This window comes from Coloeus monedula (assembly GCF_965178545.1).
Source record: "Coloeus monedula genome assembly, chromosome: 15".
Taxonomy (NCBI): Eukaryota; Metazoa; Chordata; class Aves; order Passeriformes; family Corvidae; genus Coloeus; species Coloeus monedula.
The window spans coordinates 7517735-7534730 of NC_138795.1; the positions used below are offsets into that span (position 1 = coordinate 7517735).

The following is a 16996-nucleotide window of genomic DNA, read 5'->3' on the forward strand; positions in this document are numbered from 1 at the left end:
AGGAGAGACTCGATTTATGGCACGGTAAAGTGTCACGGGGAACATGGGGTGAGGGCTGGTGTGTCCTGCATGGCCACTCTGGGACCATTAAACCCTGTCCTCAGGCGGGTCATGGCAGTGTCTGCCCCGTGCAAGTCTCTGTAGCAAAGCCAAAAACGGGGAAATTTCCTCTCTCCTATGACTCTTTTGAGGTCAGGGTGTTGTGCTTGTACCAGCAATGTTGCTGTGGTGCTGACTGGCTTCCCCTGTGCGGGGGTGCAGAGAGCAGTGGGGGCTGGAGACACGGCCAAGCCACAGCTGCTGGAGCTTCCCAGAGGGAAAGGATGGATGTGGGAGTTGAGTGCCAGCTAGAGAGAATCAACATGACAGCACAAGAGGGACTGAGAGGGGAGAAGGGCAGGTTTGTGGAGGTGGATTTGCTGGTTTGGTGAGAGCCCAGGGAGGCATGAGGAGCTGTGGAGGGATGGTGTGAGGTGGCAAAGGCTCAGAGAGCTCCGGCCTCTCACCACCACGCTGGAGCTGCTCCCAGCCCCAGTCATCCTCCATGGAGATCACACTCTGCTCAGAGTGGGTCTGAACTCCAAGTCCTTTGAAGTCTGCTGAAAAAAATCTGGCTTCCCTAGGCTTTGGATGCAGTGACTGAGGGGGAGAGGAAGATGTTGCTACTTGGAAAGGTTTTTTTATAACCCAGTGTATGACATCATTTATGCGATAAATGAACCATATTAGCAGCTGCTGTTATGGTTTGAAAAGTCTTTTTTATGAAAATGTTATGTTAAATTAATTCCCCAGCAATTCACGCTCTATATAAACCACTCCCTTCTGGTTTTCTCTACTTTAAACTATTCCTGTAATAACAGCTTTGTTTCTTGTTAAAAAAAAATTACATTACAATCCAAAATTTTAGACAATTTATTTGAATACACTTTTCTTTATCTTGATTTTTACGTTAAAAATATTCATGACCCCCAACTGAAAAATACAGTTATATTCCATTTTGTTGCATCACTCTCTTCCCTGAGCTATTCATTCATATTAGTACTTGAACAGAAATGAGGAGAAAAAAGGAATTTGTAACCCTACAGTTAAGGATCTGTCAGTGCTTCCATTATAAACAGTTTGTCAGGATATTATGCAACTCAGCTGTAAAAATTTTCTTTGGACTGGAACTTGGGATCCAAGGCTTCAGCAAGCTGTGCAGACAGCCAGGCTTTTGAGCTCAGCAGAGATGCAAGAGAGTATGTGCACATTCTGAAGTTTCAGTAGATGATAGGACTCTGACTGTTTTATTCTCAAGGGAGCTGTCCCAGTTTTTTGATAAATAAACTTGCTGCCACCTTCCAGAAGTACCTGAGAAAATTTTGTAAAATGAAAACCATTTTATTAGATAAGGCTCAGCAGTCTGAACTAAATGGTTTGGGTTGTTTTAAATAGTGTGAGTTCTGAAGGTTATATAGCTGACTTTATGTATCTGAGCTCAGCATTTGACCAGTGTATTTATTAGATGTTGGTGTTTTTAGTACAGGTACATCAGATCAGTGCTTTTACATCTGTTCCTTTCCTTTTCATCCCTGCCCTTGATTTTGCCTTCCCCTGTTCACTCTCTTCACCAACTGGGACAGTACCAGAGCCTCTTGCCTGAATGCACAGGGCTGTAAAATGCATTTATTGCCCAAAGCTGGGACTCAGTTGCTGTGGGGCAGCTTCCTCTCAGGTACCTCTCCCATGATACCTCATCAGCATTTGAGAAAAAGGAAAATAATTTCAAACATGGTTTCCTATTTTCTTTGGAATCATGTCAGAAAAGAAAAATGCAGAAACAAGAAATAAGCAATTAAAGATGCTGATTGAGAAAGATTCATTTGTTTCCCACTTTGGAAACTTGCAGTTTTCCTGATTTCATACCTCTAATTCCCAGGGCCTATTTTAAGCACAAACCAATCACAACACTGCTGATGTGTCACAGAAACATCCTGGCTTTGCTGCAGCTGAGGGGACCGGATGCCAGAAATGAAAGTGGTGCTGGGGAGGCGAACACGGCATGTGGTGCATGGATGTTCTCACCTAGGGCTGGTGTTCACATAACTGATAACTGATCCCAAATTTAGCAAGATGCCATTGAGGAGACTCCAGTCCATCTGCCTCCTTCCTAACTGATGGTCAAGGGGCAAGAACAGGCATATGGGAGACATGAAATCTGTAGCATATTTTTGGCAGGCAGGATGATAAGAACCATGTCTGTGCAGACCCAGGCTGTGTCCTGGACCCAGGCACCAACCCTTTGAAAGGGAAGATGAGGCTTTCTAATGCTGTGTATTACTCTACATGTATGTGTACAGATAAGTGTATAGTTATGTAAATGTATGTAAGCTCTTCTGTGCATCTGGTTATTTGAACTAAGTTACCAAAAGAGCAAGGTTCTGCCATTTAAAAACTTCTTATTAAGTCTTCTTGTGCAAATGAAGATACTGAGCAACCATTATGTTAATTGGCGGCAAACTAATAATTTGCTGGGTTTAAAGATAAAAAAATAACATATTCTCCTGGAGCTTCCCAGACAGAAAAGAAAACTACTATTTTGGCGGAATCCTCAAGGAAATAGAATAAATTTTATTGCTCCCAACTTGATTTTTTAAAATCAGATTGAGTTTTCAATAGCAAGAGGGAAGTTTCCATCAGTTTTGCGAAGCTTTGATGATGGTCACATTAACTTCCATGAAATAACTCCAGTGTGTAAAGTTAAGCACATGGAGGTTCAGAGTCACTGTGGAGTCAGAGATACTCCATAAATTGCTATAGTAAACCATGCAGACAAGACATAACTGCACAAAACTTAACTCTGCCTGGCATTCTGTAGATTGAAAGGAAACATATGTTGTCAGCTGATAATTTATTTACTTGTATACAATTCTGTCAGCTCTACTGTTAGCCTCAGGCTTCTGAATCCAGGCAAACTTCAGAAATATATCATCATTTTTTGTTATTCCATTTAAAAAAAATATTACTCTTCTGGGGAGACATTTATGTCGGCTGAAGTAGCTAACTGCTCTCCACAGGGTAGAAATAAAACCCAGAGTCAGTCATGCAGGGAGATCACATGCTTGAGTCCATCTGCTTGCTGCAGTGACTAACATCAAGGTTTGCACCACCTGAGCCTCATTTTTTTTCTTTTCTTGGAGGGAGGTAAGAGCCTGGTAGCTGCCACTGCCAACCAGGCTGATGTTGCTCTTGGATTTGGCTTCTGTGCCAAGGATCCAGCACAAACCTAGCAGGTCTTCTCTTTGCTTGCACTGTCCTAATGAGATGATCTGAGTCAAACTTGGAATGATTTTTTACTCTGTCAGGAAAGGAACGGAATGATTAAATATTGAAATAAATAGATATTTTTGAGAAGAAAAATGGACCAAGAAAAAAGGTTTCTGAAAACACTAATGTGTGCTCAAAGCCATCCAGATAATTTCCCACTGAGAAAGCTGACCTCAGCTTCTCTCAGAGACAGGAGACAGATGGGTGAGTGTGTGCTGTGTTAGTCACCACAGAAACAGGGAGAATACTTGATTCTCCACTGAAGAAACTTTTACTGGCTCAGAGTAGTCCTTAGTGTTGGAACTTTCAGTTCATCCCTTGCAACTAATTATTCTCAAACAGATGGAGCAGAGCGGGCCAGCCTGCATGTGATGGGGAATACAAATAAATAAGGTCCTGATGGGACCTCAGAAGAGTGAGGAGAACAGAGGACCCCCAGCCATGGTGCAGTGTGAGGGGCTACTTGGTAGATACCTGGGGTGTCAAGTGAGGAGATCAGAGCAATGCCCATCGCTGCTCAATATAAAATAGTTACAGATACCCACAGAAGATCTTCAAGTCTCTTCTTGGAAAATTGACTTGCAGATGTGTTAAGCCCACAGGAACACACTGGCTCTTTTTTTGGCATCCACTGCAGTTGTTTCAAAGAACTGCTGAAAACAGCAGTGGAATGTTTTACTGCAAGAAATTTAAGCTCCCTGTCCTGGAAATTGCACTTGTTTTGGACTGTGCTGTTTGCCAGAAAAATAGGCGAGACTGCAAGAAGTCGTCTTGTCTTCAACTTAGAAAACAATTTGCATTTACCCATTTTTTTCTCATTATAAAAAGAAATTGCTTTAAAATGCTTCATTCTTTAAGTGAAACCCCTTGTTTATGAAGGGAATAGTGCTTGAAATTGGCTCTTTCCCACCTCATTATGTAGTTAATGTAGTAGCAATAGGAAGGGCTGGCTTTAACTTCCCATATTACACTGGAGATTGTTCTCTCTCTGGTTTTACCTTCTCATGCATTTTCTTGCACGGTCTGCACAGAGTAAGATTCATTAGTGAATCATTTTGTTTTCTGTAGGCTCCTTTCTTTTAATTCCACAAAAAAAGGCAGAGCTGTGGATGACTCATTTTACATAAATGCTTGTCTCCTAATAGCTCTGCCTCAGCTTCCCAACAATCAGCATCTGACCAGCTTCTCCACTAAAAATCAGTGCTGCTCTTCCCTTTACACAGCAATGTTTGCCTTCCAGTTCAGGGACCAGTCCTAATGTCAGAGAGGGGGTTTATTACAGGTTGTTGCAAACCTACATCCCGCTGTTCCTGACTAAAACAGGGAAGAGGTTGGGAAACACAGTGTCATCACGTCTCTCCCTCTCCTCCATGAGTCCAAGCACTGGATTCTGGATCATCACATAACAAGCATAGGCTAAATGGCTCCTGACATGGATTTGGTGACTGCTGTCACCTTACACCTGAGAGATGCAGCACCCTGATAAAAGGATGTGTGAGCAAGCACAGATCAGGAGCTGTCACTTCACATCTGCTTCCAAGCCCAGCTGAAATATCTATTGACAAGCTGAAGCATTGCCAGCTTCCCCCACCTCTCTGAGTGGTTCCCTGGCTGTGCAGGGCCCCACGACTCAAACAGTTTGTTCAAACAAACCCCTCTAAAGCCATAAGTAAACAGTCCCTGATGGGTACAGCCCTTAGCTTCTAAACCAAAAAAAGCAAAGGACATATTAGCATTTTGCATTTCTTTCATGCTTTGCTGAATTATCTCTTGTTCAGTCAAACATCTAAGAAAAATGTGCCCATTACAGCTCTGGAGCAGGATTGGTATAATTGGCTTTGTGGTAACTCATCTATTTCATAGGTTTTGACTTCGAATATCTGAAGTCATGGGAAAGAAAAAAATAGTTGAAACCTTATTTCTACTCTCTCTTCTACTCCTTGTCCAATCAAATCAGCCCCAAAATAAATTGCATGAATAAAGAGCCAGTCACTGAGCAGATTAGTGAATCAGTAAGCTGTGCCTTGTCACCATTTTACTAATGATTCTCTCTTTAAATTCAGCATTATTAATGATTATCCATCACTTTTAAATTTGCCTTCCAGATCACTAATCGCTCTATGCTCAGGAACGCTCTCCTGTTATATATCTTCTGATTTTGTTTTTGCTGGCAGCATGCATTTAGCCATATGCTTGTCTTGTGCAGCCTGCCAAATTCCTGCGTTCCAGGGCTTGTTAAGCTGTGTAAAATGTTGTTGTTGACTTGAATGTTAAGGAAAGTAAGTGACTGATTTCACTTGTTGTTGCAGCCATCTGTGCTCCTTAGCCAGAGCTCTCATCCCGGCAGTAACCGTTAACGCAGACAAACTATGACAGTCTCATGCAAAGTCGTTTGTTTGCTGGAATATATTTTCCAGCACCCACACTTCATCAGTAGACTTTTATGAAAGCAGAAATAGTACTAAAAGGGGCCAGAATCTTGTGATCCTTGAGAAGAATTCTTTCTGACTTCAGCTGAGAAAAAATTCCTTGATTAGGGACTGGAGAGATTGGTGGAAAGGCACTGACAGGTTTCTTTAACAGGAGATGACAGTAGAGATGATCAGTACTGGAGCTATGAAGGCTCTTAACGAAATAAAATAAATACCTTAGTGGTTTGGGAAATGTAGCAAATTCTATGCTTCAACTGCTGCAGAATAACTGTATTAAAAAAACAGGTAAAATAAAGGAGAAAATGTGGTAGGGCATGATGAACTGTGCTGCTGTAGGACTGTCCAGGGCTGTCCCTAAGGAATGCCTCCTGCTATTTTGGTCAGGTTTACTATGAGATCTCCAGGGCGACACTGCCAAAGTTTTTATTTAATAGCATTAATGTCTACAGTGCAAGCTGGCTTTGATTTTGTGACACTTTGCTGATCACATTTATTGTAGGAATATGTGTGTGGATTTGGGAGTGGCTGGGCTGTGGGAGAGGATGGTGCTGTGGCCAGAGCTCCTGACAGTGCTGCCTGAAGAGGCTGCAGGCAGTAGTGGAGCCAGGATGTTACTGTTAGCCTCCAAGATATGGGATTCTGCCATTTCCCTTAAATGATATCCCCTCTGCAGAAAGGTGGTGAGGAAATATAACACTGAGAACAGTTTAACAAACTTGGTAGCCTTAAAACCTGCACGCACACATGTGCATACTGACATGTAAATTCATAAAATCTGAGTGAGTTTGGGATCATGGGCACAATCTGACAGCAAGTCCCTCTACTTTCTGCTGGAGACGTGAAAAAAAATCCAGACCTTGTGCCTGAAATTCCAATGTGTGGTATAACAACTTCTCATCTGATACAAGTTAATCATCTAATCATTCTGACATCCGATTTTCTCTTTCAGCATTGCTTTAAAGGTCACTGCATCTGGCTCACACCAGATGTCCTGAAGCAGGATGGACACTGGGGGGCATGGAGTAAGTTTGGCTCTTGTTCCCGCACGTGTGGCACCGGGGTGAAGTACAGGACACGGCAGTGTGACAACCCACAGTAAGTGGCACCCCAAGTGTCCCACTGATGTGCAGAGGCTGCACAGGGAGGATCCTCAGTGCATGCCCAGTGCAGCAGTGCAGTAAAGGATGTTGAGTGGTGCTTGTTAAATCTGACCTATAGCATAAGTTGTCAGAAATTCTACTTTTGGCCCTTAGCAAGTCATGAATCATCTTTATTTCTCAGTTTATCCATCCATTAAACTGGTTATGCAGTTAGAAGGATCTTGAAAGTGCTAATATTGTGCTGTGTAAAGCATAAGTAAAAGTTTAGGGTACTATTTTTTTTTTTTTTTAATGTGAGTATGAAATGATAGCAGTGATTTACTGGATTTTCTTTTAAAAACCTTTTAAAAAGTTTTCTTTAATCCACCTTTTAGGATATTTCAACAAGGTCTTAAAATATTTTCAAACTGTTTTCATTCCAAGTTGGAACAAAGCTCCTGAGATCAGAACCTTCCCCAAAGTTAATTTTAGGAATTTTGAATTGTCTTTCTTTAATAACTTACGTATGGGTCATCCAGATAATGTAGAATGATTCCATTCCAGTAAGAGTGGAAGTAAAGTATAGTTAATAAAGATTGGTATATACAAATGATACGAAATGTGCAATTTTTGCTATCTTAATGTGCTATCATAAAAAGTCAAGATCCTAACAGCAAGAACTAAAACAATGGTCAAAATTTTATGATTTTAACAGCGAGAATATTTTTAACGTGGAATTTCTTGGTTTGTTGATAAAGCAATTGAACTTGACTAGTGTTAAAAATCATCTTATCTTTTTTTTTTTTTTTTAAATTGAGTTTTATGAAGCAGCATTTTCTGATGGAAATTGTTCTGTTAAGAAAAAATTTGCCAGTTCTCTTTTCAGCTTTTATTACTTTGGCAACAAGGAATTGACCTTTCTAATTATGGGCACAGTTTTAGTTGTAGAATCTATTTACAAGTAGGAAAAGCCTAAGGTACTATTGAAAAGATTTTCTGTGTTTCCTGGAAGAGGGTGCAAACCCAGCTACAGGTTCTGAGCTCTGTATTGCCAGATCTGCCAGGGATCTGGTGCACATCTGCCTGGGGCACAGCACTGAGCTGGGCTGTTCTGCCTTTGCTGCTGCATTAGGGGTGAATGGGAATGAGTTCTGCTGTGCTTTCCTTTCCTGGCTATACCAAGAAAATGGCTTTCCTTGCCTTTATCAAGTGGTTTGAACCTCTACTTGCAGAAGTTGCTTTTTAAAAGCTAAATAGTGACAGTGGGTTTTGAAAGAGAATATATATTTTACATATCAGAAACACAGCCCTGGCTTCATCAAGTGCCTACTGGCATGACTGGGAAACAAATTGCTCCTCAGAAGATTTGATAGACAGTTGATTAATGAAATAATGGCAAAACTAACCATGGGTTTCTCTCCCTGTCGCAGTCCTGCCAATGGAGGCCGCACATGTGTGGGGCCAAGCTACGAGTTCCAGCTGTGCAACACCCAGGACTGTCCCAAGGACTTTGAGGATTTCAGAGAGGAGCAGTGCCGGCAGTGGGACCCTTACTTTGAGTACCAGAACACCAAACACCACTGGCTCCCTTATGAACATATCGATGGTGAGCAGCCCCTTTCCTGTGAAAACTAAAATCAGTTGCAAATATGAGTAAAAATTATATAGGGAGGGGTAAAACTTCTTCCTGGGAAATCAGGAACCTGTTAGGAGTTGTTTGGAGGGACCAGTGAGTATCAGTGTATGAGTGATCCAATCCATGCAATGTACTTGGATTTTCAAAAATCTTTAGATACTGTTCCCCAGTGACAGCAGTTAAATGGATTTACCATGAGATAAAAGGAAATGGTTTTGCACAGGAGCACAGCCCACTCAGCTGCAGAAGGACCTTGTGACACTAAGTGGCACAAGAAGGCAAAGGAAGTTTGGTGTTAATGAATGCCAGTAATGGCTATGGGGGTAAAAACTGGTGTGTATGTGTGTATGGATCTGTACAATGGTGGGCTCTGAAGAGAAAGGCTGGGAGTTGGGAATAGCTTTAGGAAAAGATTGGTTCAGTGGCTGTGAAGGGAGAGATGGAGAACACTGCTCTGCCTCCATGTACCTGCACGTTGTGTCTGCACTTTAAATACTCACCCAGTGCAGCTCAGGTTGTGCCCATCTCACTGCTGCCCATGCTGCTAAAAAACCCACAGCTGAACTCAGAAAGACCAGAATAAAGCAAACATAAACAATGACTTCTGGATGAGGAGAGTTTGGATAAACCAGGACTTTTCACCCTGGAAAAGCAAGGATGTAGATTAAAAAGATAGAGTTACAGAGTTGTGAGTGGCCTGAGACTGAACGTGGAATGATTGTTGAGTTTCTCATAATGCAAGCCTGGGAACATCAAATAAAATTATCAGGTGGCAGATTTAAAACAAATAAGAGGAAAGACTTAGTACAAAGCATCTAATGATCTTGAAATTCCCTGCCACAGGAAGTTGCAGACGCCAGAAAGTTTTAGAACTTACTTTGAAAAATTCTTGACAGTTCAACAATCCATTAAGAGCTATTAAACACCAAGTTCCAGCCATGATTTTGGAAGTCCCCAAGCTGCAGAGTAGGAGGAACTTGGAGAATATTCTGAGAAAGCTTCAAGTTTTTCCTGTGTCTTCCTGCAAATGCTGCTGTCACTGTTGGAGGCAGCTGTTGGGTTGGATGGGTGCTGGCTCTCAACCAGCAAGGTCAGGCTGATTTTGTGGCCTCTTAACAGAGATCACCTCCTAGAACAAAAATGTTCCTGTTCTTGTTAATGCCTCAGCTCAACTGTCAATGCAAGTGCAGCTGGTTGATTGGGACCATGTCTGCTCTTGCCAGAAAACACGCTGAGATGTTTCACCAAACAAAAAGGCAGAGGGCAATGAGTCTCAACTTGTTGAATGAGCAGTATGGGCTGTTTGCCGGTTTTGAACCCTGTCACTTCACTTGAATGACAAACTCATGAGGGCAGGGTTGGCCTGGCAAGGGACAGGCTCTGGGCACTCACCCCATCCTCAGCCCAGTGTCATCACTGGGAGGGGAAGGGTCACTTTGGGTGAATCATTTTGCATTCCAGTGAGAGGATATTCTGCCAGAAATTAATAGCAAATTCCTTTAATTAATTTGCCTTTCTTCCCAAAGAGTTCTCAGAGTTCCCTCATTCTTTTCATGCCATCTTGGTCAGTCTGGAATTTTCAAAGGCACAGACACAGCCTCACAGCTTAATTTCATGAAATAGCATTGCTGGCACAGGGTGAGGGGATGAAGGCTACGGCCTGCAGGACCTTTGCTTACGCTTTAGCCTTTGGAGCAGTCTGCTGCAGAGACCACTGGAACAAAGCAAGTTTTTTTCTATTAAATTCAATGGCTTCTGGGTCAGAAACCAGCTCATTGATGTCTGAGCACTGATCCCTGCACTGCTGGTTTCCCATATAACTATGGTTTAACTGCAGACTCCTTGAGAGTTACATTTACCTGTGCAGGGTTATTAGAGGGAACAGCTTTTGTGTGAAAACAAGGCCAGAGACAAGCTTGTGCTTGAACTAATCTATTTAAAACTCCTTTTTGTAAGGATAAGGCATATCAGTGACATACTTGTGAAGATAATGCAGTTGTGGCTCAGAAGTGACATAAATCCATACACTTCACAGGCAGCTCAGCTGGACGTGTCTGACACATTGTGCAGGGGATAGGAACAGAAAGGAGTGCCTCATGCTGTGGGCAGAGAAAAGCCACTGAGCCACACCCCAGTGTGTCCTTGAGAATCCCGATGCCCTGTTGTGCCATGGCCTGTCTCCTGTTCCAGGCCCTCTGAGCCACCATGTCCTCATCCCTGCTGTGCTCACAGACTCCTGCATTGTGCATCTGCCAGGGCAGTAGGGTGTGACTTTGGCTATGAGCTCCCAGCCTCAGTTAAACGAGAGTGGACAGGCACACCGTCGCATCCATGCTCCTGCACCTCTACTGTGCCCAGCACCAGTGAATAGGAAGAAAACAATTCCTTGCAATAACAGGGTCTAATTTAGCAGCCCTTGCACATTTACTGTTCCCATGGAGCAGTGGGAACAGAACCATCTCTAAAATAAGGCCCTTGTACAGAGTTGTTGGCACCCAGTCAGACCTGCTGATATTTTCATTTAATCACACGCAGTGAATGCGTGGTATGTGTGGGGTGGGGGTGGGTGCATACCCAGGGGTGGTGTGTAGACATCTATCTTGTGCATAGCTTAATGTTTCTAATATATGCAAATACAGTACGTCTGTCGTTATCATGATCTTAATAGTCTCCTATTAAGAATTTGCACTGAAAAAAGTACCCGTTTTAATAGATTAGACCCTGGATTTTTAGTGTGACTTCCCTGCATCGTTTGGGAGTGGTAACAAAGGTCTCTGATGTACCAATACCCAGTGGCCTTGAGGACATCAACAGCAATAACAAGGACTTTATAAAAAGAGGGCAGAGGCCATGGAACTGTACAGGGGAAGAACGCAAAGGGCCTGTGAAGATTTATTTCAGCTGAACTGTTATAATGGAAAGGTCGTTATTGTTTTAAATGGTGGGAAAAGCTTTCCAACTTTTAATCATGTTAAAATAGCAGAATCTCTATTTGTTTCATCTAGCAGAAAGGCCATCTGCTCTTCAGTGCCAAGGAAAGCACAGTGAATCCTATTATGGGGCTGAGGACAGCAAGAGACATGGATAGAATGAAATACACTAGTGGAATACAACTTTATTCAGCCAGTGACTAGTCATTTTCAGCTTTATTTTTTGTTCTTAGCTCTTTGGAACAGATTAGAGAAAATACCACTTGTCTGGCTGTTTGTGCATGTGTTAGCAGTAAAAAAATGGTTTTTTTTCTGAATCTTTTTTGACATCTCATCTTGTTTAATGGTTTAAATTATCTTAAATAAAATTACAACCATGAGGGAAAATTAACTTTGTGGTTAGGATGAAATGCTCTGGCCCAGATGTCTCTGAAGAAATTTTGGATGCCAGGTTCACTCAGTGTCAAACAGCTGCTTTTAATGGGAAAGTTACTTTGGCTTTATTTCATTTAAGTGCCGTGCAGGAGAAACCAGCATCTCTCACAGGTAGCTGTGCAACTGAGGAAAGGTCTACCAGATTGCAGCATCTGCAGAGGATTAAATAGATCCCCCATCAAAGTCAATGATCTGTTATTTTTAAGTCTGTCTCCTAATGGTGACACATGGTTGCTTTATGATGCAGCAGTTTCCAAGAGATCACAGGATTTTTCAAAGGGGATAAGCATCAATGATTTATGGGTACCACGTTGGGCTCTGTGATGTGTGCAAGGAAGAAGGGAGAACCAACACTACTGAAAGTGCTGCTCACAAGGTCAGCAACTGAACTGTGAGAGCTGAACAAGCACAATTTGGGTCATTTTATTTTTCAGCTAAGGAGAGGTGCCACCTGTATTGCGAATCAAAGGAGACAGGGGATGTGGTGTACATGAAAAGGATGGTACACGACGGGACCCGCTGCTCCTACAAGGACGCTTACAGCATCTGTGTGAGGGGGGACTGCCTGGTGAGTGTTTGGGGGCTTTTTCAGAGCTCAGTATTGTGAAAACAATTGCAGTTGTACTCTGAGTGTTTCTCTCCAAGAATGACTAAGTATAACAACACTTTGGGCAATAAGGAGGTTTCATTAGGATTATTGTCACAATATTATGTGTGATATTCACAGTTGCCATGCGTGTGACTCGGTTCCAAAAGCACCTACCTACACAGGAAATATTTCATGCAGTATTTTAAGATGATCTATTACAATTAGCTTTCAAGGAAAGCTCTTCCTGCTGAGGTTTAGTGGGGGTGGAATGTACAATGAAACAGGAATGCACAGCAGCTTTCAAGGAAAGTGGTGTTAGGATATGGCTGATGTGCATTCTCTCTGTAGTTGATCATGTTATTTTTAAAAAATCAATGACAGTTCCTCTAAGTCGGGATCTGCTGCAGGTCATCTTTCAAAGGAATTAGTCTCTGACTAGCAAAGCACTGGTGGAGGTGCTTATCCCCATATAGATGCCTAGATTCTCCTGGAATTTAAGCATCTGTCTTAAGATAAGCTGAGGCTTAAGAGCTTTTCCTTAACCATTCTGCTTTCCTTCAGTAAGAGAACCCCTGTGAAGCATAATATAAAAATATAATCACCCAATTGACAGCTGCTATAGGAACTGGAAGTATTAAAATCTGTTTAGGTGTTGATCTTCCAGGAGAATACTACAAGGTGTGCTGCTTTTCTGAAGCAGAAGGTGGGATTGATACACGAGGTGAAGGCTCATTTGACTTGAAGGGTGGATAAATACGAATGACTGTTTCTCTCTTTTGTGCACAGAAAGTTGGGTGTGACAGGGTCATAGGTTCCACGAAGCAGGAAGATAAGTGTGGTGTCTGTGGAGGAGATAACTCCCACTGCAAAGTGGTGAAAAGAACATTTTCAAGAGTACCAAAAAAGCAAGGTCGGTACATTCAGTGTGGTTTGTCCTGGGGAGTTCCGGGTATTTTTTCTTGATCTCTTATGTTTAATGGAAAATACCATTACTAAGTACATCATGTGCAGCATCTTTAATTCCAATAAACAATCTGGACTTACTTCCAGATGTGTTTATAATTTGAAAATAAGACTTCTGTCCAGTGATCAGTTAAAGCTGTTGCTACCAGGGCCTGTGCAGGCATAGAAGAGGACTTCCCTGCTCCTTGTTGCAGAACTGTGGATGTGCTTGTGCTGCTGATGTCACCCAGCTGCTTTTTCCAAGTCACTGCAGAGCTACAATAATATGTCATCATCAGGCACTGTCAGGCAGGAGATTGTGTGGCCTCTGTGGGTGCATACGGTGCTCAAAGGCCATTTCAGTCTGAAGCAAAGTCTGTTGATGATACTTCAGGCATCCTTCTTCTGACCCAAAGCCCTTTGTCCCTGTTACATTCCATCACCTGGCACAAAAATGGGGATGGGAATAATGCTGGATTCAGTTCATCTTGTTTAATACACCCTGCTTTCAGAAAATAAGATTTATTTAAAAACCTAAGACAAACCCTCCCTGTTTGTGGCATATTAATCCATAACCATATTTTCAAATACTACAATTATAGGGTACATTAAGATGTTTGAAATTCCTGCTGGTGCGAGACATTTACTTATACAGGAAACAGATGCCACTGCTCATAATCTCGGTAAGTAACAAGTAGGAAAATTTTCAGTCACAATAATTTTTTCTGGTGTTTATTTTTGTCTCTGGAGGCTGACAATGTGTTTATACATTTGTTTACCCATTACCCTCCCACACCACGTGCTTTCTCTATGTTAAATTAGGAAACTTGTTTGGCAATTCTATTTCCCTCTGCTATATTCCAGGGTGTCCCAGCCAGATCTCTGTGTTGGTATGTGCATGTGTGAAAGCTGCTGGAAGAGGCACTGAGTTACTTTATGGGGTGCCATGTTATCGTCTTTGGGGGCTGGAACTAGACAGTCTTCAAGGTCCCTTCCAACCCAAACCATTCTATGGTCTTTGTGTGCATCTTTCGTGCTTCCCACCCTCAGTCATTTCCCAGCTATATCCAGATCTGTTCCAGATTCTGCCCCCCTGCTAACAGTATTGACACGAGGCTGCCAAATCAATCCAGTCTAGGAGGTAATGGAAATCCTCTCCTCCCCGAGCCCTGTAATCAATGGGAAGCAGTGACTAGTGGGCTGCTATTAATTGGAAGTAGATTCACAGCTAATGGTCTGCTGATTGTAGCGTGAGTCATCCCAGCTTCTCCCCAGTGGATGCTTCCCTTGCTGCTCAGGGCACCCGGCCCTGTGGATCCGGGAGCAATTCTCCTTCAGACAGAGTTCTGTCGGGGTGGGGTGAGTGCTGTGCACATGAACAGCTGGCTCGCTGTTGAGGCCACTGCTGAGGGAGCCGGATGCTCAGGTAGCTGCCAGAGAGAGAATGGAGTTAAAATCTGGTGTTACATAACAAAGAGTCCCTGCTTCTTCAAACGAGGAGGGCAAATTTTCCATCTCAGGTGAAAACCTGTCCTCATACAAAGGTGGCTGAAGTGTCTCCAGGTGAAGGACAGAGCACTGGTGAGAGCTGAAGCAGAGGAGCCAGGCTCTGTGTGCAGTGGCAGGTGCCTGCAGGAGCTTAACAGGGCCGTGTTGGTGTCAGGACTGGATCTGTGCAGGAGAATTAATACTGTTTCTAGTGTCTCTCTCTCACTGAGGGGACCTGCTGGGGGCTAGCTCAGTAGCCATTCTTTGATGGAGCAGTAACAGCCCTCTGAGCTGCCTTACAACATATGAAAGAGCTGAATAGCTCTGGGACCCCCACTGGCTCTCAAATTGGCTCGGATTTGGCCAGTGGATTCAGAAGTTGTTATAGGGGAGCAGGCAGCTGGATCCCTGCGGTGCAGCCGCGCTGGCCTCATTTCTCTGGCAAGGCAGGCTGTGAAAAAGGAAAAAAAAGGACAACTGATGTTTCTGGAGCTGAGCAGAAAAGCATTGGCAGTTCAGTGAGACACCTGAAAAAGTCTTTCCAAACCTGTGAGGAAACAGAGGGAAAATGCACACTGGCCTTTTCAGCTTCTTCCACTGGGACACAAGCAGGACAAAACTGGAGGTAAGAAGTGAACCTCTCATATTAACTTTTCTTGTGTTGTTCCCAGCTATTAAAAATCGTGAAACGGGGAAATTCATTCTAAGTGAAGACAACTATGTGCCAGACTCTAAAGTCTTTATTGACATGGGTGTGGAGTGGGAGTATCGGAACGACGATGATAGAGAAACAGTGCAGACCATGGGGCCACTGCGTAATGGAATAGTTATTTTGGTAAGTCAAATGGAAACCACCTTCCACAGAGCCATAATGGGCTAGCATATAATTCAGATTCCTCATGTGAGTTACAAGAAGACATCTGCTTCAACTATAAGACAATAGAAGATGTATTTTAGTTCCTTTCTCCTAATTCATTGCTCTGTATGAGACCTATTATAATTCAGGTTTATGTGTTGAGCAACCAGCTGTCCTGATTATTTCCTGTGGATGGCCTAGCAATCAGCCACTGAGTAAAGACTCTGTACTTATCCTATCTGACCTGTGAGCACTAGTCAAAAAAAGGTCAGAGTGGTTCGTATCAGCTGGATCTTATAGCTCCTTCTCCCATCCATGTTTTGAAAATGTATCCTGCAAAGGCAGATGCAGGGTTCTTGTGCTTCCTGGCTGCCTTTTTCAGGGCAAAGCCAGTTCCATAGTTCCCAAAACCAGCCAAATATACTCTTTTTTCATTGCAAACTAACAAGCAATAGACTGCAATTAGCAGGGATGAGTTGATTTAAAATCCCTCTGAAAACAACTGTAATGTGTTGGTCTACACCAGCTGAACTTCAAAGAAAGAATAAATATTATGTTTCTGGAGGACCAATATTTTGCACTTTGTTCACATTGAGTTCCATTTTCTTCCATTTGTCTTAATGCAGTGTGATAACAAAACATCTTTCTAAATAGTTTATATTTCTATCAAGATTAAGTAAAAAGCTTTGCAGAATTCCAGGATTATCATAAGAATATTTGTGTTTTATCAGAAATATAAGCAATTTCTTTGCCACTTTCAGTTACTTCTGCAGTTGAATTTGCTTTGTCTTTTAGTAGAATTATCCATTATCATTTCAGTACAAAATTTCCTTCCTTTGTGATGGGATATGGAAAAAACTTAGTATCATGATGTCAGCCCAATGCTGGCAAGGAAAGTAAGTCTAAATCAACAACAGTCTTTCTTAATATGCAGTTTAGAAACTCTGTGTCATAAGGATATACTTTTTCATCAGGGAAAAAATGTGTTGAGTGCAGCTAAAAGGCTGAGATCCCTGCGGGGATGTTTTTATATGTGAGCCACGATGACTATTCCATGTCATCTCACAGAGCTCCTGATATCAGTCTTTCATATCTTTTTTCCTTACATCTGTTTTTCTTACTAGGTGATTCCTCATGGTGGTGCCAAGATATCTTTGACTTACAAGTACATGATCCATGAAGATTCCTTGAATGTAGATAACAATAACGTTTTGGAAGAGGACTCAGTGTCATATGAATGGGCTTTGAAGAAATGGTCCCAGTGTTCAAAACCTTGTGGGGGAGGTAAAAACAAAACCGCAGA

General features: G+C 42.5%; 1 protein-coding gene across 1 annotated transcript in view; it reads left to right on the plus strand.

Moving 5' to 3' along the window:
- Positions 1–16996, plus strand: part of ADAMTS2 (ADAM metallopeptidase with thrombospondin type 1 motif 2) — a gene marked incomplete at both ends in the record, with an annotated part of 173663 nt that overhangs the window by 147072 nt on the left and 9595 nt on the right. Inside the window, 7 exon segments of the mRNA XM_082291267.1 lie at positions 6688–6833; positions 8248–8423; positions 12253–12386; positions 13194–13317; positions 13952–14032; positions 15509–15672; positions 16818–16977. Coding sequence (XP_082147393.1) covers positions 6688–6833; positions 8248–8423; positions 12253–12386; positions 13194–13317; positions 13952–14032; positions 15509–15672; positions 16818–16977 — 985 coding nt within the window.